The sequence below is a fragment of the Manis pentadactyla genome, chromosome 10 (genome assembly GCF_030020395.1).
Source record: "Manis pentadactyla isolate mManPen7 chromosome 10, mManPen7.hap1, whole genome shotgun sequence".
NCBI lineage: Eukaryota > Metazoa > Chordata > Mammalia > Pholidota > Manidae > Manis > Manis pentadactyla.
The window spans coordinates 45,458,435-45,485,686 of NC_080028.1; the positions used below are offsets into that span (position 1 = coordinate 45,458,435).

The 27,252-nt window shown below is 35.7% G+C and overlaps 1 protein-coding gene and 1 pseudogene across 1 annotated transcript; both read left to right on the plus strand.

Moving 5' to 3' along the window:
• The first annotated feature begins 2,498 nt into the window (after positions 1-2,498).
• On the plus strand, positions 2,499-3,430 carry LOC118918453 (olfactory receptor 10A7-like; annotated as a pseudogene).
• A 9,347-nt stretch (positions 3,431-12,777) lies between these two features.
• On the plus strand, positions 12,778-16,970 carry LOC130679062 (olfactory receptor 6C74-like). Its single transcript, XM_057486783.1, has 2 exons — positions 12,778-13,659; positions 16,837-16,970. The coding sequence occupies exons 1-2, from the start codon at positions 12,778-12,780 to the stop codon at positions 16,843-16,845; spliced, it is 891 nt and encodes a 296-aa protein (XP_057342766.1). The 3' UTR covers positions 16,846-16,970.
• Positions 16,971-27,252: the final 10,282 nt, after the last annotated feature.

Genomic DNA, 27,252 nt, shown 5'->3' on the forward strand with positions numbered 1-27,252 from the left:
TGTATGTCTTTGAAAAAAATGTCCACTCAAGTCTTTATTCCATTTATTAATTAGGTCTCCAGGGTTTCTGTTTGTTTGCCACTGACTTGTAGGAGTTCCATATATATTTTGAGCATTAACCCTTACCAAATACAGTTTGTAAATATTTTCTTCCCTCAATAGATTTTCTTTTCACTCTGTTGATTGTTGATTGTTTCCTTTGCTGTGAAATAGCTTTTTAGTGTGATGTAGTTCTACTTTTCTCTTTTTGGTTTTATTGCTTATGTTTTGTGTGTCATGTCAGTTAAATCATTGCAAAGTCCAATGTCAGGAGGCTTTTCCCCTATGTTTTCTTCTAAGGAGTTTTAAAGCTTTACATCTTACACTTAAATCTTTAATTCATTTTGAGATGATTTCTGCGTGTGGATGCCCAAGTGCCCCTCCAGGCATCAGGCTCTTGGCATCTAGGCCCTGGCCTCCCCAACAGGAAGAGGGACCCCAACCTGCTGCCTTTACTGAAGACTGAAAAAGCCCAGCCTTGTCATTGGCCTTCACATCCACCAACTTATTGACAGGACCAAGAGCAACCCTCTTGGTCATGGGTAAGCACATTTCCTTCCTCAGTGATAATCTTCAGAGTAGAATGAAAATGTAGAATTCTTCAAATGGGCACTATATTTCAGGAGGAATCTTTGGGCTGCGAGTTTTCTGCTCCTTACTCTCAGAGGGGAAATCTTCTTTAAATATAATTTTGGCAATGAAATTAATAGTTAAGTTTTTTCTGATTTAGGTTTTTCAAATGTATTGTAAAACGAATTATGCAATATTAACTTAACGCCAGTATTTGGAAACATGAAGCATCATTCATCTCCCCCAAAGTAGCATTATGAATAATTGTTTTTCCAACATATGTTTCTGTGATTGCTAATATTTGATATGCTATTGCTAATTAAGATCTGTACAGAAAACATTTGCATAATTCTGCTTCTGGTCAAAATAATTTAAGTAAGATCTTGTGTTTGAATTCTTAATTGTTAAATTTGATGTTTAGATAATTAGGTAATTAGTTGAATTTACGGCTGGATATATGACAATAGTAAGTGACTGTTTTTCACATCTAACCATGCAATTTTGTAGAGGATGGACAGTATGTTGAGAGTGTAGCTAAACTACTCAATCATGTTGCTGATTTGGCATCTGGTGTAGTCAAGTAGCCAGGTAACAAGGAGCAAGTGCAGGGGCCCTGAGCTGACATTATCCCCTTCCTCAATTGCATACTCTAGATATCTGACCTCAGAGTTCAAAGTAAATGTAAGTTCTTGCTTTGAATCCACTAACTGCCCTTATGACAAACAGTCTACCCTGCCCCCCAGGGCCATCCCATTAAGTGATCCTTAGATAAAAGCATCCCAAAATTCTGCTCCTTTTGGTTTGAATTGAACAATCTGACCATAGCAGGGAACCCCAAAGTTCCCCCTCCTCAGACCCTAATAAAGCCATGTGCCCAAGTCCTGCCCTGCTCTTTCTGCCAGCAGCCTGCCTTCCCTTCCCCAGGTGGCCCCCTGGAGAGTGCTGTGCACCTCCTCCAGGGTTGTGAGTAGTGACCTCGCCTATCCCACTGTCCCTTGTGGGCTTCTGGTGAACCATGGCTCACCATCCTATACCCTATTTCCTGGGCTCTACTTAATCGATGTTAATTTAGTAAAGTCACAACACAGTGGGAAGCAGCAATCTTTTGGTGGATGGGAATTGACATGAGGGCTGGAAGGAGGACTTATTTACTGCCAGTCATATTTGTTCAGAAGTTTGTGATTTTATGCCCAACTCAAATGATAGGAATGTACATATGTGCAGAATAAGAAACGGTGGTCCAGTGAGGTCAAATTATGGCTCAAAAGACAGTATTTAAAAATCACCCAAATTAACATCATGAAGACTACTGAAAAGCAACAAAAATTATAAATATATGCTATGTTTATTTGTTTGCTTACATTTATCTACCATTTCTTATACATATATGTGTATGTGCATGTATATGTGTATATAAATGTATATAAGTGTATGTACAATAGATGGTGTAAAATATACTACAGTAGAACTACCTAATGATATAATCAGTTCTTAAAGAGGTCACACTAGCTGTAATTTGTCTTTTTGCAACTGGGTTTACTTTTAAAAATTAGTAGATGATTCTATTTCAATTATTATCTCTCTAAACTATCTCTAATCCTGAAAAAATAGCATGTTTCTGGTGAAGAATATGAGCTACAGACTATGACCACTTATGAGTGAAAAATTGTTCCCAGGTGATAAGCAATTAGTAGGATTCGTGCAAAAGATTTATTTTCCCTTGATTTGTTCTTATTGCAAACATTCTCTGCTTCAGAGAAATAGCAAGTTAGGCAACTGAGAACAGATGCATTTATGCACTCTGTTGATATTTTTAAGATTCTATCTATATTTAAAGAATCTCCTTTGATGCATATACTTTGCTTCTTACTGAGAAACTCGTCTAAGATATGACTTGGGAAAATCACGCCAGAGTAGCTGAATTTATTCTTGGTTTTACAAATAACCCTGAGATGGAGGGTTCCCTCTTTGTTTTGCTCCTGGACATCTATACAGTCAGTTTGTCGGGTGACTTCCTTATTGTCACAGTCACCACTGTGGATCATGCTCTTCAAACACCCAGGGACTTCTTTCTCTGAAACCTATCACTTCTTGAAATCTGTTTCACGCTGGTCATGGTGCCAAAGATGCTGGTAGATGTAGTGGTCCCCAGTAAAATCATCTCATTTGTAGGCTGTGGTACTTCTTTTTTTTCAGTTCTGAATGTTTCCTTCTCTCTGATGGCTTTTGATTGCTTTGTGGCCATCTGTAACCCTCTCCACTACTCAGCATAATGAATGGTCCCTGTGCTTGTGGATGACTTAGAGGCTTTAGGGTGTCTGGCATTCCTGTCTCAATGCTGCAGACATCTCAGATAATGGTCCTTCCTTTCTGAGGATGAAACATCATAGACCACTTTTCTTTGTGGTGGTCCTCCAGTGTTGAAACTAATCACTCAGGGTACAACCATGTATGAAATGCAAGTATTTGCCTCCATGCTACTATTTATTATGTTTCCCTTTTTCTTCATTTTGGTCTCCTGCAGCCACATTATCGTAACCACCCTGAAGATGCCCTCTGCTACTGGCTGGCATTCTCTGCTTGTTTGTCACACCTCATGTGGTGTTCCTTTCCTGTGGAATGGCCAGTTTGACCTACTTACCACCCAAATACCTCTGTTACCTGAGAATAAGAAGCTAATGTCACTGTCCAACACTGTCATCACTCTTATGTTGAACCCCATCATCTACAGTCTAAGGAACAATGAAGTGAAGGGGACAGCCAAGAGGACAATTACCTGAAGTTCTTGCATAAGTTAGATGTGTTTTTAGTCATATTTTAATTTAAACTTCTTATTGTAGATAAAACCTCAGTATTTTTATCATGTGCAAGTCAGTAATGGTAAATCATTTACCATCAATCTATGATTAGAATCTAAAAAGTAAAGGTAATTCTCCCATGATAAGTGCTAGAGAGAAGAAGGACTTTTTATGAACATTTCTACAGCAATTTCCTAGGTTTAGACTGTATTTCCCAAACCTAGTGCTTCTTTTTTCCCAAAGATAGCTGACTCAGGCTGTATAAATCTCTACTCCTTAATTATTAGTTGGTCATAATGTGGAGTTTTTAATGACAGATGCCGTTTTCTTTTTTACTTTATTATTGTGTACCTCATTATGATACTATTTACTGAAAGCTGAAGTAGGTTTTCCACTGTAATCAAAATACTTGAAATATTCTATTCCTAATAAATGTCTCCCTGCTTTATTTGTAATTTGAATTTAGAGAGCATCAGCTTTATCTACCTTTACCTGTTAATACTGTCTCTATGTTATTATTTCACATTTTGTCCTCAGTCCTCTTTTCTTTGCTCTGTAATCCGCCAGTTCACTTACTCTGCTCTTTCAAACTCCACCTTTCCAAATTCTTGAGTCATATTTTTATTGTCATTGAAATGAATCTCAGTAACATTTAGCACAATTGACCACTACCTTTTATTTATATAATTTATTTGCCCTGGTTAGATGACATATAATTATGTGGTTTTCTCTGACTGTAGTGGGGTTTCTTTTCGCTGGTTTCTCTTGTGACTGATTCCTTAATATTAGAATCCCCAGAGCTCTAAGACTCCATGTGAACCCCTTCTTCTTTACAGTCTTTATTGTCACTTCACTCATCCTAATGATGGAGCACTTGTGATTCTAAATTGTATGTGTATGTGTGTGTGTATAAACTAAAATGTTTCAAAATTGCTGACAAATTTGAAACAGTAGATTGGAGAAACTTAGAAAACACTAGCAGAAAATAATAGTAAAAAAGCAATAATTAAGAAAATAAATTTACAAAGCGAAGAAAAACCAAAGCAAAAAGAAACTATTTAAGGCAATAGGGGGAAATACATATTCCCTACATAGCAAAAAGAGTAACAGTTATACTTGACTTCTGCTCAGAAGCATTATAAGCAGAAAGCAACTGAGTGACCACATATAATTATAATTACAAAAATGAAAGTGAAGTGAAATTTTTCTTAAATAAATTAAAACACCAGGAATATATTGCCAGCAAACTTACATTACAAGAGATGTTAAAGGATTTCCTTCTAGCAAAATCAAAATTACACATCAAAAAGTTGAATTTCTCAAAAAATGAAGAGCTTCAAAATGGAGTAAAGGAAGGTAAAATATAATCTGTGTTCTAATTTTAATCACTGTAAAATTTAAGTGTTGAAACAATGATGGTAAAAATGTTTTGTATATTTAATGAAATTAATGGCAAAAATACAAGAGATGAAAGGTATGTTTTAGGGATATATGATCATAAATTGCTTACACTTGAAGGGCGGTGCTATAAATTTTTTGAGGTCGGCAAAGATAATTTTGAAATATATATTCTAAACCAGTGGGCAAATGTCAAATGGTTTTAAAAAATATTCAAATGATTGTAAGTTAGGAAATACTCTTTAAAATATACTGTTAGGAAGGAAGTCTCAAGGAAAATTTAACGAATTTGACATGAGTCCACAGTGTCACAGATATGTGTGGGAGAAGGAACTGGTCTTCCTGAAGGAAGAATACAAATACAGATAGATAGATAGATAGATAGATAGATAGATAGATAGATAGATAGATAGATAGATGATAGACAGACAGATATATAGTCAGGCAGGTAGATATTCCTTCTAGGAAGTGGATCTTATTAAACCTTCTCTCCTAATATGTGGGCTGTTTGTTTTTTCTCCCTTCTTTTTTTTAAAATTCATTTTGTTATCATAAATCTACAATTACATGAAGAATATTATGTTTATGAGACTCCCCCCTTCACCAAGTACCCCCTACAAACCCCATTACAGTCACTGTCCATCAGCGTAGTAAGATGCTGTAGAATCACTACTTGTCTTCTCTGTGTTGCACATCCCTCCCTATGCCCCCACCACATTATACATGCTAATCGTAAGGCCCTCTTTCTTTTTCCCCACCCTTATCCCTCCCTTCCCACCCATCCTCCTCAGTCCCTTTCCCTTTGGTAACTGTTAGTCCATTCTTGGGTTCTGTGAGTTTGCTGCTGTTTTGTTCCTTCAGTTTTTCTTTGTGCTTATACTCCACAGATGAGTGAAATCATTTGGTACTTGTCTTTCTCCACCTGGCTTATTTCACTGAGCATAATACCCTCTAGCTCCAACCATGTTGTTGCAAATGGTAGGATTTGTTTTCTTCTTATGGCTGAATAATATTCCATTGTGTATATGTACCACATCTTCTTTATTCATTCATCTACTGATAGACACTTAGGTTGCTTCCATTTCTTGGCTATTGTAAATAGTGCTGCGATAAACATAAGGGTGCATATGTCTTTTTCAAACTGGGCTGCTGCATTCTTAGGGTAAATTCCTAGAAGTGGAATTCCTGGGTCAAATGATATTTCTATTTTGAGCTTTTTGAGGAACCTCCATACTGCTTTCCACAATAGTTGAACTAATTTGCATTCCCACCAGCAGTGTAGGAGGGTTCCCCTTTCTCCACTACCTCGCCAACATTTGTTATTTGTCTTTTGGATGGTAGCCATCCTTACTGGTGTGAGGTGATATCTCATTGTGGTTTTAATTTGCATTTCTCTGATGACTAGCGATGTGGAGCATCTTTTCATGTGTCTGTTGGCCATCTGAATTTCTTCTTTGAAGAACTGTCTGTTCGGCTACTCTGCCCATTTTTTAATTGGATTATTTGCTTTTTGTTTGTTGAGGTGCATGAACTCTTTATATATTTTGGATGTCAACCCTTTATCAGATCTGTCATTTATGAATATATTCTCCCATTCTGAAGGATACCTTTTTGTTCTATTGGTGGTGTCCTTTGCTGTACAGAACCTTTTCATCTTGATATAGTCCCACTTGTTCATTTTTGCTTTTGTTTCCCTTGCCCGGGGAGATATGTTGATGAAGAAGTCGCTCATGTTTATATGCCTATGTGGGCTGTTTTAGTGACTTGCTTCCAAGGAGATATTATAGACAGGGGGAAAATAGCATTGCTTTTTAGTGGAAAACTATGTATTAAGTTGTCAGGGAAAATATTAACAGTGATAAGTCATGTTGATTTCATTTACCCTCTAATATGATGAAATGAACAGTACTTGGCCATTCTAGTATTCTTTCCCAAATTCCTAAACACTAACCCACTAATCCTTAATAAAAAAAGGGAGAATGAAATCCAAACTGAGGAACATTTTTTAAATTGCTTGACATGTCTCCTCAAAACTAACAAGTATATGAACAAGAAAAGACTGAAGAGCAAAGTCCAGGCAACACTTATGGACACTGCATGAGTAAATGCAATGTAGTATCCTGGATTAGATGCTGCAATAAAAAGAAGAAAATAGTGAGAACACTATTGAAATAGAAATAAATTTAGGTCTCTAGTTAATAGCAATGTACCAATGCTTCCTTTTTGTTGTATCTTTTATTTTGACAATACTGATAATATGAGATTTGTACATTCACAGAAACTGGGTCAATTATTCCCAAATAAAAGTGCTGAAAAACAACCCACCCCCTAAAACACAAATTACATGTGTGATTAGAGCAAAATAGCACTGAGGACTTGAAAAGCCAGGGAAACGGAGAGAAGGGTACTTACTAAGTGCATCCCCACATTCTTTAAGTTTTCTCTTCAAGTCTCTCGCTCTTTTGTATGCAGTGCATGAAAAATGCCCCAGCAGGAAATGGTGGGCCGCTGCTTTCCCCTCTCACTTGGGACGGGGGAGAAATAATCTGAATTCTACAAATGCATCTATCAATGCAACCAGGACATTTCTTAGAGACAGAAAAACCTCCGTAAAAGGGAATGGATGACTAAAGAGCCTGACATTTTGCAATGTTACTTCCCTAAACTCATTTGATAAATCCTTAGTAAAAAAGCAATGGTAAACTGAGGCCACCAGTACAAAGTAGCATCTGCCTGATGAAGAAGCTGAGAATCTAAGAGGACATTCCTGAAATCTCCTAGTCTCTGAAGACAACAACTTGACGCTATGGTTTGCCAAAGTGGAAGAGCATAGATAAATACTTGGCTTTTAGTGGGGAACACTGAGATCTTATACCCTAACAATAAGCACAGTGAATTCATCGTTTCACGAAAAGTATGGATCATATTTGAACAATCTCATGACATGCTTTTGTCAAGGTTGTGTGCCTTTACCTGTGTGCCACAGTAAATTAAATCCTATTTGTCAGAACAAACCATCATTCAGAGCCTTTAACATTTGCCTAGTTTTAAATATCCAACAGAAATTCACATGAGTACCAGAGGGAGGCTCAAATGACCAAAATCATGAAAATCACTGAAATAGGAAGAGGCCCAAGGACATCTACATATATTTATCACACAGTCTGTAAAATAATTGGAAATGATATTTTCTTCAGGATCTCACAAATATATGATTTTAAATGATTAGTATTGATGTTCAGGAAACACTTATCCAATATTTGGAAGTGGAAAACAGGGGTTCTTGAACTGGAAAATTAGGAAAAATATCCAGAAGTATTCTTAGAAAAAGAGATATGAACATATGTTCTTAAAAATAGGACACAGTAAAGAAATTAAACATGAAATATCAGTCCTAGGAAACTAGTTTTGATAATAACAAAGGTTTGGTAGAAAGTGAGAAAAACAAGTATCCCAAAGGTTAAACAACAACAAGAAAAATATTTTTGTCTTATTTAAATATTCAGGCTGGTATGTTGAAACTCTTCCATGAAGTCATTGTGTCTCTGATCTGGTGTGGCCTGCGATGGTGTCCAGAAGCTGGGTGTGTTTCCTCTTACTGATTCCCTTTCCCCAGGGTGATTGCTCATACTCATGGCTCCCAGGGGCTAGCCACCTGTCTTCCCTACAATGGTGGGCGAATAAAGAAGGAAAGGAGAGCAAGCCCTATTTACCAAGTAATTACCCCTGGAAATGTTAGGCAGAAACAGACATAAGCAGGGTGGACTGAGAATAAGGACAGTTAAGTCCATTTAAAGGGACTCAAAGAATTAACCAGATAAAATTAGAAAGCCAGAAAAGACTCACTGAGTTAATGAGTTAATGAGTTGAAGTTCCAAAGGTCAGTAGTAACTTAGAATGTCTGGACATTCCCCAGAGAAAGAACAGCATCTGAGCACAGCCCATGTCTTCATTGTACAGATTAGGTAATGCCACTGTGATAGCTACTTACCCTGCAAAGAAGCCCAGTGTATTCTTTAATTTAACCTATATGCTGTTTTTTCCTCTTCTTCCTGCCCCTGAATCAAGTAACTTTGTAACCAGGACAGGAGAAAGACCTTGCAAGTATAAATAAACCTATGCAGACAAGGAATGATGGGAACCAGACCCACACAGTCACCTAAATAACCCTGTTTTAAGACAAAACTTCAGAGGAATTATGAATCACCTGTGTACATCATGCCTTATGCTGACCCTTACCCAAAATGCCCAATAAAACTCCAGACCCCAAATCCTTAAGCACACCTCCTCTGTGAGGTTGCCCACAGTTCCCTTTCTTTGAGTGTGTCACTCTCTCTGTTTCACTCCAGATAGTTGGGAAGGGGCTACTGAGAGCTCCTGGCTTGCAAGTACCCATCTCCTGGGTGACCTGGGCGCAGATGCCACTATACCATCCTGCTCCTTAGTATCCTGCCTGAAAATCTCCTTTCTTTACCTTTGGAAAGTTCTCAAAAGATAGTCTCACTCCGTCCAGTGCTCTTTGGCTCCCCTCAATCCTGGGGTGGTGGGGACTCAGGTCCCATGCAATGCAGATTCAAGCGGACACTGGATGCCAGGTGACCAGCTATAGGAGTTGGCAGGGGTTTATGCCCTATGCCAAGTGGGAGTTCAATGAGCTTCCCTTTCCTCCCTCTGTTTTCCCTTCCTCTCTGGTTTATTCAAGTAAACCTTTGTCTGCCTTGACTCTGGCCCACTCCTCACTTGGAATGTATTCAAATTAAACTTTCACTCTGCTTCACAACTGTGTCTCTGCCCTTCAGTGCTTTGCTGTGGGGGGGACAAGAACTGAGGAGGACAAGCTCAACCCGCTAACAGAAATTGCACATTATCTCTATTTACAGTTTCGAACAGAAGTCAGCTACATGGCTACAATAAATTGCAAGGAAGGCTAATTATAGGCATAGGTTAATAATCTATTAATATAGAAGAAATGGAGAATGCTTTGGAATTCTGAAATTTTTAAGATCTACTTTAAGATTCCCTGGTTAACAACACAAAGACTATTTGGAGGAAAGGTGGCTTCCAGAATAGAAATCAAATGGCATAAAGGACATGAGATGCTAGTTGTATCTGGAGTATTAATCATGGTGTATTTAGCCTGAGGTACAATTTTTTCTATGACTGGCTAAATTCTCCAATTTATATTGTCACTTTTATTGCCAATTAAAATAATTCTATTTTGTTTCCAAATCCTTGTGTCTATATATAGGATTGCAAAACATCAGTATGGGAAGGCAAGCATATATTAGGGAAATCTCTACTGAATTATCTGGAGAGTTTAAATTAGTGTCTTCTTTTTCCATAGTTATTTTAAAAAATATTTAGTGCCTATGAAAAGCCTTTGTACACATATAAATATTTGATCCTTTGGGAATAGTGTTCTTGCATCTCATATCCTACTGAGAATTCATCATAATCATTAGATGTTCACCTTCGGAGTTCAAAAAGCGTAAATACCCCATGAGATTAGTGTTTGTTAATTTATATAGCACTGCAAATAACACTTAGAAAAATATTTATTACATGAATAAGTAAATGGTAGTAATGGGAATATTTAATACAGGAGTCTAAAATTTGAAAAAAGAACAACAAAATGTTTACGAAGTTGCCATTTATGCAAAGAAAAACAGACGTAGATTGCAGTTAGCCTGAGCTCCGCCAGAGAGGAGCGGGCTGCCCGTGTGCTCTCTACAGCTGGGTGATGAAGCAGCGAAATGTGGAAGCAGAGGAGTTACATTTTGTCGAAAAAAATCTGTGCGATTACATCTTCTTAAAAACGGTATTTGAGTTTTTAAGTGTTTTTCGCAAACTGTTTTAGGGCTCAAAAATATGAAAAGAATTGGCATATCTAAAATTTAAAGACCATTTCTTGTAAGATATATTTTAGCCCCTGTTTTCTAATTTCAGCATTATACATTTAATATTATCTCTTCTCACCCTTTAAATTTTGATTTAGGGAAAATGGTGAAAGAATACAAATAGAATGCAATCATAATTTAGTATTAAAAACTCTTCCTTTTAAAAATGTATCTGATAGTCACAATAAGTAATACAACTAAGCGTATTGCATTCACAGGCCTGCCTTCTAATGGTTTGCTAATGTGACCTTTCTTAACTTTTTACAGTGTGTTTAGGTAAGAGTTGGTGTTTTTGACATGGAACAAATGTAATTAGGTATATACATTCCTACATTATTACCTTGGGTGTGATTTGTGTAAATGAGGGAAGATGTATAATAATTGCTACAGTTACATGAATGTAAAAGGAGTGTGAATGTAAAGGGAAAATTGTCAGTCATCTCTTTTCACCCAAACTGTGTACACGATTAACATAACTTTGAGAGAAGGTCTTATTTTTTGTATCTTAGAATCCTCCTATAAACTCCTCTTGATATTAAAGGAAAAAAATTTTATTTTACTTTATATTTTTATTTTAATTTATGTATGTGCCTTTTCAAAAATAATGCATGTTTTAGAGGTTGGAAACAATTACCTTGATATTATCAAGACAGAAAACATTGTGTTATTTAGGGTCCACCACTAAAATTTAAACTTTTTCTGTTTTTGATGATGAAGAAGATAATTTTCTTTAGGGATATTATTAATTTTTTTTAAAGAAATACACACTAATATCTGTCTATAATTATTTACAAAAAAAGTTTTTGAAAGGACAACTTTGGAAAACACACTCTTTCAAACTATTCCTGAACTTCCATTTACTACCTGTGCAGAACTAAACAACATAACTGTCTTAATACATACCTGATGTTGAGAATAGTTTTCTATAATTAACATTTTCTTAATTATGTGTTAGCCGAACATTTAAATATACTATCTTAGGGAAAAGTATGCATCCTGAAATTCATTTCACCACTATTCTGAGATTCACTACGTGTTTAATAATTACCAAACACTCATTCCTCATCTCTTTTATGCCATGCTGATCTCAATATTATTCATCATTACAGTCTTTGCTTAATAAAAATAATAAGATAAAATAATCAAAAAGAAAAGAAGTACATGCAGAGAAATATGATTGGTAAATTTTTGGTTGTATAATTTTTTTTACAAATATTAACTTACTGTTACTTATATATTACTAATTTCTGTATCTTTAATTTTTCAAAATTTTACTTGCTTATTAACTTATTTTTAATATTCTTTAGAATTTTTCACCAAACTCACTCTCCTATCTCTAAAAAACCTTTCTTACCTCTCTAGGTTTCTGTAAGCTTTGTTTTGATCTTTCTTTTCTTTGACCTCTCATACTTCATACAATGTCCTGAATACATATTTTTATATTTCTATCTACTTTTATACTTTTCCCCTCATTCTTCAGTTGATTTTAACAGGTCTATTCTCAAATGCACAACATGCATACGAAAATGGAAATTAGCATTGTGGCTACTGATTTTCTCACAGTGCGAGGTAGGTAGGGTAGTGATCATAACAGATGTTCAGGAAACATGTTTGTGTGTGTGAGAGACAGAGAGAAATGCAACATGGGCTGAAACACTAATAATAATAGGTGCTGACTTGCTCCTCATATGCAAACTTCTTATATTAAACAAAAATAGCATACATCCTAAAGTCTTGCATAAATCCAAGAGAGAAAAAACTTTCATTCTAGGTTTTGAATAGTCCCTCTAACCTGTTTATAAATTATTCACATAAAAACAATGAAGAGTTACTGTCATCATTTAGGTTATCCTTTAGTAGATTTGCAAACTAAAGATTGAACTCTCTTTCTAGATACCCTGGAAGGCAAACTACTGTTCTTCCTGCCGTGACCATCTTTGGAACGTGAATGAGCCGTGTGTTGCTCCAGCTGAAACATGATCTTCACCACAAGTTATTACTGTAACTTTTCCATTGGGATCCTCATTTTCTTTTTCTTCTTTTTGCATTTAGACCTGACCAAGTAGAGCACAGTAATGGGGAACCACACAAGAGTGACAGTGTTCATCCTAGCAGGTTTGACTGATGATCCACAGCTGGAGGTGGTGGTGTTTACCTTCCTGCTGCTCACCTACCTGCTCAGCATCACTGGCAATCTGATCATCATCACACTCACCCTGCTGGATACTCACCTCAAGACCCCCATGTACTTCTTCCTTCGGAATTTTTCCTTCCTAGAAATTTCCTATACCACTACATGCATCCCTAAATTGCTGGTGATGATGGCAACTGGGGACAAAACCATTTCCTATAACAGTTGTGCAGCTCAGGTGTTTTTTGCCTTCCTTCTCGGAGCATCTGAATTTTACCTGCTGGCAGCCATGTCCTATGACCGCTATGTTGCCATCTGTAAGCCCCTGCATTACACAGCCATCATGAGCACTAAAATCTGCACACAGCTTGTCTTCTGCTGTTGGCTTGCTGGGTTCTTTACCATCTTTATACCTCTCATCTTGGGCCTAAACCTTGATTTCTGTGACTCCAACATTGTAGATCATTTCTACTGTGACACAACTCCTCTCATGCAGATCTCCTGCTCAGACACACGGCTCATCGAGACGATGGGATTCATTTCTGCTGTGATGACACTCGTGGTCACCTTGGCAATGGTGATAATATCATATACGTATATTGCGATAACAATTCTAAAAATCCCTTCAGCTAATCAGAGGAAAAAAGCTTTTTCAACATGTTCTTCTCACATGATTGTGATCTCCCTTTCTTATGGCAGCTGCATCTTCATGTATGTTAAACCATCAGTGAAACAGAGAGTATCTTTTTCCAAGGGAATTGCAGTTCTCAATACCTCTGTTGCACCACTTTTGAACCCTTTCATCTACACCTTACGGAACCAACAGGTAAAAAAATCCTTCATGAATATGATACACAGGGTTGTTTCTCTCCCAAACAAATGACTATCCTTTTGCAGCACATGTAAAGAAACAAACAAAAGGACCCTGGCAATACCAGTGCATCTAATCGTAGCTTCCAATACATAGTTTCCTCCTTTATTTTGATTTCCTTCCTTTGATATTTATCTTTATCTCATTTCAAGATTTATTTTCAAAAAGCTTGATCTCAAAGAAGTTTGTTTTCTTTATAGACTTCATTATAGATGATTTTCACTTTACATCATTTCCTGTTGATATCTGGAAACACTGAGCTAAGTTCTTTAATCTGTCACTTTTATCATTGAAATCTAGTTAGTCTAGAATATAAATATATTTAATTAAAATATATTGAATGTAGCATGCAATGTAAACTTTTTATCATTCTTTATTTGCACTTAATTACTACCTACTTAAAACTAATATTCATTTATATTTTTTGTAATACTACCAATTTTTGTGTTAACTCTACTTAAAAAAAATTAAATTGTGCGTGGGTTAGCAATTAGTGTTGATGTTCAAGTTAGAAAGTGTGTATTAAAAATAAGATAGTTGTTTTGAAGTACATTCTATAGAATCTAGATTTCTGTTTTCTGTTAGTACATTGTTAACATTTAGATGTATTTCAGTTGTAGATTAAAAAATGTGTTTTCTTACTGGTTTATTTTAAAAATTAATAATGACATACAATACTTATTAGGTGTTGCCATACTCAAAAAGCACTCTTTAACACCTTGAATACTTCTGAAGCTACCTGGAAACTGCTTGTAAATGATTGTAAAATAAGGAGAACAATGCTAATTCAATGTATTTATTCTTTCCATTTGTATCTAATATACATATATAACTATACTTCCTACCAGTGAAACCAAAATAGTAGGATAAACTAAACCTTTTCTTTAGGATGTTTTAATTCTTGCCATAGTCTGGAAATTCAGGGATTCAATTTCTGTGTCATGACCAGAATTTTAAAATATTACATATAATAAAATAATTTTTTCATAGGAACACAGTATGTCACGTGACTTTTTTGCAGAAATGTCTGTGAATTAGGCCTCAATTTAATTTTCATTTCCTTTCTATTTTAAGTTTGTTCTTGATTTGAAGAAAATATGTTTGGAAAATGCCATCTAGAACACCAAAATAAAACATAGCCAGGGAGAGCAGTCGATATAGCCTGTAATGGAATGGAAAGTTTTGTAGGTTTTTGTATAATCTGTTAATGAGTCAGATCTTAAAAAGATATTTGAGTCATAAATATGATTTCAGGAATAATGGTTATTGAAACAATTGATTACATTATCCCTTGATCATTTATATACATACATTTTCCATTTTGAGAAAAATGTTCTAATGTTCCTGGTGCAGTGTCTAACTTTAAAAAATTTTAAGAGCATCAAAAATGAAAAAAATACATGTAACATAATGAAGTAATCTAATAAAACCAAAACCTGAAGCTCTCTCAATATGCTTTTTAGTTTGGATTCTGTGTCATCAAGGAGTTTGTTTAAAACATACTGAATAAGTTAAATGAACTTTTAATCACTGTATTTTCTGAAATGCTTTATTTATATACTTTTAAATGTCATCTACTAGTTTTTTAGCATAGAGGATTTCTGTAACTCATTATAAAGACTGAGCACTTTCTAAACTAAGACTTTCCCACCCTCACTGCTTCCTGCTTACAGGCAGGTTAAAATTACATCACCTGGATTCTCTTTATTTCAGTCAGTCTGTGACATTATCACTTCACATTATGTTTAATTGAAACCACTATCATTGGCCTCTGAAGTCTGAATCCCCAGTTAGCTTAATAGTGCTGTATTTTTTCAATTTTTTCTTGAAATAGTAACACAACTTTTTAAATAGAAGTACAACTTTTTCTTAAGGGAACATCCACCAGAAAGGCTGAAATACTCACCCTGAAAGGCTTTCAACTTTCCTTTCTGTTGAGGAAAGCTGAACAATCAGTACAATATAGAAATAATATACCTTATGCATAACAGATACAGAAATTCTAAAGGAACATTTAAACAAGTCAATCCAAGAGTATGTAAAAAGGATAGAATACCATGACAAAGTGGGATTTGTTTTGTCCATTTAACATTAGCAAGCATATCAGTGTAATCTTAAAATAATAATGTATGTACCTACCAACAGAGTGCCAAATAATGTGAGGAAGAAAAAACAGAATTGCAAAGAGAAAAAATGAATATACTATCATAGTTGAAAGTTCAAGGTATGTCCAAAATGGACAGACACAACAATAATAAAATCAGAGAGGACATAGCTGAATTTAACAATCAACATCAATTGAGACAGCTATAGAACACATCAACCAACAATACTCACATACATATTCTTCTCAAGATCACCAACCTAGAACACGTTCTAGGCCATAAAACACACTTAGAAATTTTTGAAGAATATAAATCATTCAATGTCTTCTCAGACCACAATGTTATTAAACTAGGAATCAATGAATACAAACTGAAAAATCCTAAATTATGTGGAGATTTAAATAACACATCAAAAAATAAATCTCAAGAGAATTTTAACATTTTTGAAATGAGTGAAATGAAAGAACTTATCAAAATTTGTGGGATACAGAGGAAGCAGTGCCTAGAGGGAAATTTATAGCTTGGACTGCATATATTAGAAAAAAAGAAATATCTGTAACTAATCATCTAAGTTTCTAACATAGGACATAGACATTAAAATAATAATTAATTATGAATGATTCTTTGACCACAAATTTAACAACCTAGATGAGTCCTTAGAAGTATTTTGTCAAAACTCACACAAGAGAAAATAATGTGCATGGGACTATATCTATTAATAATTCAATTAATGTTTAATAATCTTCCAAAACAGAGAGCAGCTGTCCTAGATACACAACCAGGTGAATTCTTCCAAACACCCCAAGCTTCAGGTGGTGATCTTTGTCTTCCTGTCCATCACCTACATGAGCATCACTTGGGATGATGGGAAAGTGACCATTATCACCCTCACCCAGATGGACTCCCACCTCCACAACCCCACGTACTTCTTCCTCAGAAATTTCTCATTATTAGAGGCTTCATTCACAACTGTCAGTAGATTCAGTGATGGCATTGCTCAACTTTTTTTCTTTTTTCTTTTCCTCAGAGTCATTGAATTTTACCTTCCGGCTGCCATGTCCTCTGACCATTATATTGCCATATGCAAACCCCTGCATTACAGGACCATCATGAACTGTAGACTCTGCACACTCCTTGTCTTCTCTTCATGGCTACTCTCATTCTTAACCATATTCCCTACACTCATGTCACTCTTGAACCTTGTACTCAGCTCATGTAGGTCTAATATTATTGACCATTTTACCTGTGATTATTTCCCCTGCTGCAACTTTCCTGTTCAGACACAAAATTCCTAGAGATAATGGGGTTTTCCTGTGCTGTGTTTATTCTCATATTCACTTTGGCATTGATAATTCTGTCCTACATGTATATCATCAGAACAATTTTGAGGATTCCTTCTACTAGTCAGAGGACAAAGGCCTTTTCCAAGTGTTCATCCTACATGATTGTCATCTCCATCTCTAATGTCAGCTGCATAGTTATATATATTAAACAATCAGCAAAAGACAAAGTGTCTCCGAGCAAGGGAGTTGCTCTTTCTTTTGCATATGGATATCCACTTTTCCCATACCATTTGTTGACTTCTTGGCACCCTTGTTATTGTGTGTTATTGGTACGCCTGTTACGGATCAGTTGACTGTATATACATGATTTTATGCTTGAGTTTAAACACCTTGGTAGGCCCCATCAGCATGGACCCCTTCATTTATAGCCTGAGAAATCATCAGCACATCAAGAGAGCATTCATGAACATGGTATGGAAGACTATTTTTTACAAACAATTGAAATTATGTGGTGTAATGAATTAGGGACACATTGCAGAGTACTTTATGAAACACAACCATGAAATTTCAGGAGCATTTTCAAATCACAGTGGCTTCCTTTTCATCTTGTTCATTCACTTACTTATTTTCTAACAGTTTACAGGCACATTTGTTTAATTTCCTTCTCATTCAATTTAAATAACTTTTTTGTATGTCTTTCAGACATTCATTTTATGAAGCTTGTTATTTGCAACTTCTTAAACAATATTTGAAAAAGTAAAATTGTATTTTGAGGTTTTAAAGAAAAAAATTATCACCAATAATGGAGGAGACACCATAAATATTGATATCAAATTTTACTTTATACATGAAATATAAATGTTATGATTTTGATTTGTGTTTAAAATGAATTCTTATCACCATCCTATGGTTTCTCTAGGGAAAAATCATTAGTTTAGAACTCCCCAATCTTTTCCTCCCCCAGCCCCTGGCAAATGCCATTCCACTATCTGATTCTATGTGTTTGAATGTTTTAGATATTTCATATAAATAAATTCATACAGTTTTTATCCTTTTGTGAATGCCAATTTATTTAGTGTAAAGGTTTATTCATGTTGTTACGTATGACAGGATTTCCTTCTTTTTTAAGGCTGAATAGTATCCTTTTGTATACATTTACCACTTTTTCTGTATCCATTCATCCTTCCATGGACATTTAGGTTCTTCCGTATCTTGACACTTGTGAATACTGCTTCAGGGAATACGGGAGTATTAATGCATCTCTGAGATCCTGCTTTCAATCATTTTAAATACATAGTTGGAAGTAGGATTGATAGATAATGTGTTAGTGCTATTTTTACTTTTCTAAGAACCTTCATATTATTTTCCACAGAGACTACACACACAGTTTTGCATTCCTACCAACACTGTACAAGGATTCTAATATCTCCACATCCTTGCCAGCACTTAGTGTCTTTTGTTTTCTTGATAATAGCCATCCTAACAGATGTGAGGTGACATATCACTGTGGCTTTGATTTTAATTTCCCTGATGATTAGTGACATTGAGCATCTATCATATACCTATTGTACATTTGTTTCCTTATATTTGAATGTCTTTGAAAAAAATGTCCACTCAAATCTTTAGTCCATTTAATTAGGTTACCAGGGTTTCTGTTTGTTTGTCATTGACTTGTAGGAGTTCTTATATATTTTGAACATTAACCCTTACCAAATACAGTTTGTAAATATTTTCTTCCCTCTATTGATTTTCTTTTCACTCTGTTGATTGTTGATTGTTCCCTTTGCTATGAAAGCTTTTTAGTGTGATGTATTTCTACTTTTCTATTTTTGGTTTTTTGCTTATGTGTTTGTGTGTCATGTCAATTAAATTGCAAAGTCCAATGTCAGGAGGCTTTCCCCTTATCTTTTCTTCTTAGGAGTTTTAAAGCTTTATGTCTTATATTTAAATCTTTAATCCATTTTGAATTGATTTTTGTGTGTGCAGTAAGAGTACAATATCATTCTTTTGCATGTGTATATCCAGTCTTCCCACACCATTTGTTGATGTTTTGGCCTCCTTGTTATTGTGTGTTATTGGTACCCTTGTCAAGGATCAGTTGACTGTATATTCATGAATTTATTATGGGCACCATCAGTATATATACATCTATCTTTATGCCAGTACCATAGTGTTTTGAATTACTGTAGCTTTGTAATACATTTTGAAACCTGGAAGCCAGCTTTGTTCTTTATTTTTAAGATTGATTTATCTATTCATGGCCTTTTGTGGTTCCATATGAAATTTAGATTTTCTTTTCTATTTCTGTAAAAAATGCCATTGTTATTTTGACAGAGCTTACACTGAATCTATAGATCTCTTTAGGTAGCATGGACAACATTATGCTTCCAAACCATGAATTCTAGATGGCTTTCCATTTGTTTGTGTCATCTTTCATTTCTTTGATCAAAGTTTTGTATTTTTCAATGTACAAATCTTTTATATCATTAGTTAAGCTTACCTTTCAGTATTTTATTCTTTTTGGTGCCATTGTAATCGACATTTTAAATTTGTTTTCAGATAGTTTGTTAATAGTATATAGAAATGCAACTGATTTTTTAATTTGATTTTTTTATCCTGAAAATTTACTAAAGTCATTTATTAGCTTTCATAATTTTTCTTAAGGATATTTTAGGGTTTTTCCTATATAGTAAGATCACGTCCTCCTCAAATAGGCATGCCAATTATTTATTTAGCCTAATTATTCTGGCTGGGACTTTCAATAATACGTTGAATGCAAATAAGAAAATAATCCCTGCTTGTTCCTAATCTTAGAAGAAAGGGTTTTAGTTTTTCACCATTAAGTATAATGTTAGCTGTGGTTTCTCATATATGCTTTTTATTATATGGAGGTAATCTCTTTCTATTTCTAGTTTGGTGAGAGCTTTTATCATGAGCATTTGTTGAACATTGCCACATGCTTTTTCTGCATGAGATTATGTGATTTTTATCCCTCATTTTGTTAATGTAGTGTCTCACATTGATTTTCATATTTTCAACAACCCTCATATCCCAGGGATAAATCACACTTGGTTATTGTATATGACTTTTAATATGCTTTTGAGTTTGTAGAGATGTTTATATCTATATGCATCAGAGATTTGGGCTGGTAATTTTATTTCCTTATATTTTCTTTGTCTGATTTTGATATCAGGATAATGCAGGCCCCATAAAATGAGTTTGGAAGTGTCTGTCCTCTTTAATGATAAGGAAAGGCTTGAAAAAATTAGAGTCATTTCTTTCTTAAATGTTTGGTAGAATTCACCAGTGAAGCCATCTGGTACCGAGAATTCCTTTATTGGGAGATCTTTTTAATATTGAATAAATATCAATACTGGTTAGAATGGTGCTGCTCATGCTTTTTAATTCTTCATGATTTAGTTTTGGTAGATTGTATATTTAGGAATTTATTAATTTCCTCTTGGACATCCAGTTTGTTGGTTTATAATTTTTCATAGTAGTTTCTTTTGAGCCTTTTTACAATTTCTATTGATCTGTTATAATGGCTATTTTATTTCTGATTTTATTGATTTGAGTCATCTCTGTTTTATCTTGGTTTAATAAGTCTTAGTTGTTTCTCTCTACAAAAAACAAACCTTAGTTTTGTCAGTTTTTTCTATTGTTTTTCTATTTGCTATTTCATTTATTTCTGCTGTAACTTCTGCTGTTTCTTTCTTCTAATGATGGGCTTGGTTTATTCTTTTTCTATCTCTTTGAGGTGCAAAATTAGTGGGTTTCTGTGAGATACTTCTTCTTTTTAAATGAACGTACTTATCACTCTGAATTTTCCCCTTATTCCTTTGGAACACCCCATAAGCTTTGGTATGTTGTATGTACATGAAAGTAAATGTTTAAAGTCTATTTTGACAAATAAATGTCAATGAGTAACTGAAAAAAGATATCGGAAAACTATAAACTAAACCAATTTATTAACCAATCATAATATATGGATATTAATGGGATTTCTAACTCTAACCATATCTTAAAAAATTTAAAGTATCCTAATGTTCATGAAACAGTTAGGAATTTACCACTTACATGTCAAGATATTTGTAATATAAAGAAAATATTGCTTTTGTCAAGTGCAATGAAGTGGTTGTTGCTATTTTAAGTCTTTAAATTAAAGAAATTCTGAAATATTTACATATAAAATTATCAATCTCTGGAATTTTCTATAAAATAATATTGTGGGTAGAATATTCATTGGGCATATATTTAAAGAAATATTGACCACAAATCATTAATTGTAAAGTTTGATGACATAGTAGGTATACATCCATAATACTGTTCCAGACTATTTATTTTATTCTTAAGAATTCATCATAAAGTTTTAATTTAATTAATTTAAGAAGTAAATTAAGAACCAAGATTAGTGAAAAATTGAGAATAATGATAGTGACACATTTTCAGCATTCTCAAAATACTACTATCTTCTTATTGTGAGTGAAGGATATGCACAGTTTGAAAATGAAGAAAAAATACTATGGACAAAATAACTACCCACAACTCCATACCTATGAGTTGTCTTAAGGTGATATTTAAAAATATTTATCTCTGGTTATTTTAGGAAATGAATTTAATTTTTTTGCGTTATAATTTTTCAATACATTCAGAGAATTTATGTAACTAATATGTAAGCATAATGAATAATAACAAAAAATAAGTGACATCCCCACATACCTAGGGAAATTTTTCTTTTCTAATATTGACAAAACCAAGACTAGAATGCATCTATAAAAATGGATATGAAAAACCTTTATGTAAAGGATTATAGAAACACAACTAAAAAACAAAACTCAAAAACTCAAAGAGCATTTAAATACACAGGTAGGTATCAATTTTAGATGCTGAGGAATTTCTTACCTTGAACTTCTCTTTCTAAACTTTCACTTACAGTTGTACATATTCCTGGATGTCTGGGGGCAATTATCACCAGAGATAAAATAATTTCCTATAACTGTGCAGCCCAACTATTTTTCTTTATTTTCTGTATACTCATGTATGCAAATCCCTCTGCAAAAAAATCATTATTGACCAAAGCAGTAACTATTCTCAATATGTCTGTTGCCCCATGCTGATTCCCTCAACTTAGTCCCTATGAAACCAGTTAAGTACACTTTCAAAGATTTTGACTTTAAAGTACTGTTTTATACAAAAAAAATCAATGTATTTATTAATATGAATGAATACCATCAAGAAGATTCAATAAAGGAATACTGAAATTTTAACCTTTTGATTTATTGTCTTCTTACATCCATGTCACAGCTGCAGGAAATCCTGAGCTCCTTTGCTAAACACTCTTTATAACTTGGGAGTGGCTGTGTTTGTGTCTTCTTTTAAAACTGTCTGTAGTTTCTATGTAATCATTGATCTATAATTCTGATTATAAAACCAGTGTCCATGGAATAGCCAATGTGATAGCCTGATTTGAAAAAACAAAACAGAATAAAAACTTGTTTTCTCTATACATATTTGAAATTCTATTGAGACCTGCAAATTTTGCATAGCCTTTGCTAAGAACCTGTACAATATTATTGGCTTTTTTCACCCACATTATTTAAATTGTGCATAATGATATTTTTATAATGTAGACAAGGAAGGCTCTCTTAATATTATACTTGGCATATAAATTATGTTAACCAATCAAAGCAAGAAACTCTTCAGTTCCATTGTTGGTGAGCAATAGAGCAAGCAAGAAAACTAAAAATAGTGGAGTTACTGAATGAACTTCTCAGGAGAAAAAGGGTCTTCATCCTTCTGTTCTTCTGTAGTGAGTGAAAACTGAAGGCACAGAGCATGTTCAGGAGGGACCTGGAGATAGAGCTCTTTTTCTTTGGGTGAGAAAATTTGGGAGGCATTTAACTTACAAAGCAAGTCTTGTCCTAAGAGAGGAATGGGACAATCAGGCATATACAGAAAGTGGTGCCTTAACTGTTTTCCCAGTTGGCACTCCAGGGTTTGTAGTAATGGTCTCATTCAAGGTTGCTCAGTCACCCCTACCGTGGTTGCTGACTCTCTGTTGAACAAGGCTAATTTTGGATTAGAAACTGAATAGGTGGCACCCATACCTATGAGATCCAGGAGAGAGCAAATAAACCTGTGTGGGCAGATAGGATCCCTGGGTAAGCTTTAAGCTCAATATCTATAGGGATACATTTAAAAGAAGGGGCTGGATGTCCCCTAAAAAAGGAACAACCTCTAAAAGAAGGAGGCTTTGGAGGGAATTCAACCTATCTTGGCCAAATTTTTTAGCCTCATCTGATTCAACCATGCCTGTCTCCTTACAATACTCCAATTCTTCCTGTAAAAAGCCCTCATACTGATTAATATAGGTTTGTACAAGACTTGAGCACCATTAGTGATACTGTACAAAATATTCATTGCACTGTACTAAACCGAGATACCTTCTTGATACAGTCCTGGGGGATTACAGGTGGTCCTGGGGGATTACAGGTGGTCCTCGGTGTTGGAATTAAAGGATGCATTCTTTGAAGGAGGCTTAACTATCATTTGACTTTGAATGGCAAGATCCTGAGACTAAAGATACTACTCAATAGTGTTGAACTGTACTGCCACAGGGATTTAAGAACTCTCCCTCTTTATTCAGTGAAATCTTAGCAAAAACTTGAAAATTTCACAATTAGATTAGGGCATTGTTTTACAATGTGTGGATGATCTGTTTATAGCAAGCCCAGACTTTGAATATTGTTTGGTTATTCTATTTCAGTTTTAAATCATTTGGTTATGTATGGATATAATGTGTCGCCTCACAGGGCTCAAATTTGTAAACAGCAAGTCACTTACTTGGGCTTCCAATTACGTAGAGGGACCCAGAGCCTTATGGCAGATCAGAAACAAGCCATATTAAATCTGAAAGTCCCTGGGAAAAGATGGCAGCTGAGGGGGTTCCTTGGAATGGCCCATTTTTGTCATATCTGGATCCTTAATTTTGGATGTATTGCAAAACCTCTATATGAAGCTTTAAAAGGCTTGGATGTAGAGTCTCTGATTTGGATAACAGAATGTCAAAATGCATTTAAAACCCTAAATAAAAACTAATGATGGCCCCTAATTTGGGCCTACCTGATCTTAAAAAAGAATTTAAGTTCTATGTACATGAATTGGAATATAAGTACTAATACAAACAATGGGGGATGTGCCATGACTGGTGGCATATTTGTCCAAACAACTGGAGCAAACTGTGAGGGGCTGGCTTCCCTGTCTATGAGCAATAGCTGCCACCTGTGACTTACTGCAGGGAGCAGAAAAGTTGGCTTTGATTCAGCCCATTGTAGTCCAGGGTCCACATCAGGTCCTGAATTTGTTAAAACACAAAGGAGGCTACTGGCTGAAGCAGGGCAGCTAGGGAAATAGGCCATCCTTCTTGACAACCCCAGTGTGAAATTAAAGACTGTGTCAACTCTAAACTCTGCTACTGTATTGCCTGCCCAAGAACAGGAGCAGTTACAGCATAAATGTTTGGAAATTTTAGAGACTGGCTTTGCCAGCTGGAAGTATCTCACTGAACTGCCCTTACCCAAGCCAGATTGGGACCTGTTTACCAATGGAAACAGCTTCATGGGAGATGGCCACTGAGAGGTGGATATGCAGTGGTCACAGCAGAGCAGGTAATAGAGGTCGCAGCATGCCATCTGGAACCTCAGAACAAAAGGCAGAATTGATTACACTGATTAGAGCCCTCCAGTTGTCCAGTGGAATGAAGGTAAACATTTATACAGACTCTAAATATGTGTCCATGATTGCGCATGCCTGTGGGGCAATTTGGAAAGAAAGAAGGTTGCCAACAGCAGGAAATAAGGACCTAAAATATGCAGTTGAAATATTAGTCTTGTTTCAGGCAGTGACTGAATCTGAAGGAGTGGCTATTATGTGTTGTCCAGGGCACCAAATATTGGAGCTATGCAGACTGAGGAAGCCAGGCAGCTGACAAAGCTGCAGACAAAACAGCCAAAAGGGACTCCTTTTTAGGAAACCTGCTACGTCAGTTAGATTTGCACAGATTCCTCATTATGCAGAAGAAGATGAAAAGAGGGCCAAAGAGTGGTTTTCTGATCAGTGGGATGAAAATTCCACATGGCAGTTGAACTCTCACAGACTAATATTGCTACCAGAAGCCCTGGTCAAACCCATGAGACGATTGTATGACATTACTCATTATGTATGAAATGATCCGATGGACTTAGTAACCCCATATTTGAGAGGCTTTATTTACTGTACAGCAATTTTCTCAGAATTGTCAGTTATGTGCTCACAATACTCTTAAAGCTGGAAGAGTCTCATTGGAAAGGGGAGTACAATACATGGAAAATGGTCCTCTACAGTATTTGCAAATTGACTTCACCAACATGGCTAAGACTACAGGGAACTTCATATCTACAAGTTTTGGTTGACACATTTTTGGGCTAAGTAGAAGCTTTTCCTGCAATTACAGAGGAAGCCAATGAGGTGGTGCCAACAATAATTCCTAGATATTGACTCCTGTTCTCACAAAGTGATAATGGACTGTCCTTTATCTAAAAGTAGCTCAGAAGGTAAGTAAAGTCTTACAAATAAAATGTAAACTACATGCCTCATGCAGGCCACAAAAAAATGCAGGTAAAAACATAAAAGATAAATCATACTCTTAAAAAACTATGCTAAACTGTGCCAAGAAACTAGTCTAAAATAAGACAAGGTGTCATTGCTTGCCCTACTCAGAATTAGGGTGACCACTATGTTAGTGGTTGATTTGTACTCCTTGGTTCTTGTCGTGCTGCCACAAAGAGGTGAAAGGCAAGGACACAATAGTGAAGGAGAGCTAGGGTTTTATTTGAATATACTCCAAGGGAGGAATGGGCCAGAGTCAAGGTAGACAAAGGAAGGCTTACTTGAAAATAGCAGAGAGGAAGGAAAAACAGAGGGAGTAAAGGGAAGCTCATTGAACTCCTACTTGGCATAGGGCATAATCCCCTCCCAACTCCTAAAGTCAGCGTCGCCTGGCATCTGGTGTCTGCTTGAATCTGCACATTGTGGGAACTGAGTCTCTACCACCCCAGAATTTGGGGGAGCCCTAGAGCACGAGTGAGATTATGTTCTGAGAACTTCCTGATGGCAAAGAAAGCAGATTTTCAGGTAAGTTAATAAGGAGCATGATTGTGTAGCCAAAGTTCCGTCTGGGTCACCCAGGTGATGGGAACATGCAAGCCGCAGAACTTGCAGCCTCTAAGCAGTCCTTCCCTACTCATCTGGAGTAGACAGACAGAGTGACACACTCAAAGAAAGGTGAGTGCTGGCAACCTCAGAGAGGAGGCTTGCTTCAGGAATTAGGGTAAGGGGCGTTTTGGGTAAGGGTCAGCATAAGGCATGATGTATAAAGTTGCTCAATTAAGGGGCCAGAAGAAGGGGAAAAAACAGTGCATAGGTTAAGGTTAAAGAATAAGCTGGGCCTTTGTGCAGGCCAAGTAGATTTAACAATGACATGATCTAATTGATAAAATGAGGACTTGGGCTGCACTCGGATACTTCTCTTTATCTGGGGAATATCTGGACATTCCAAGCTGCTCCTGGCCTTTGGGACTTCAACTAATTAACTCATTAACTGTGATTCCTTTCTGGTTCTCAAATTTTATCTGGTTAACCCTTCGAGTCCCTTTCAGTGGGCTTTACCGGCCTTAATCTCCCGCCACCTGCTCATGTCTTATTTTTCTGTGTAACCCCTAGAAGCAGGCTTAAACCAAGCCCATGAAAGAATATATGGAAGACCCTTCCTGAAACCATAAGGTAAGTTCTCTACTTTGTCAATATTAGAAGAAAGTAGGATAAAGCAGTACACTCAGCAAATCAGTCAAATATTAACTCCTGTTCATAAGTTTGCTTCCTCCAGGTTGTTTCTTTCTCTTGATGTCTATTTACATCCATTCTGTCCTGGATATTATGTCCTACTAAAAACTTGGAAAGACCAAGCACTTTAACAACAGTCGGAGGAAAAATGGAAGGGATGCTGTGATGTGCTCCTGACTGCCCACACCTCTCTAAAGTTGGCAGGAGTAAAACCATGGATGTATCACACCAGAGTGAGAATGTTCCCTGAAGATAGAAGATACACGGACCAGCTATCCTTG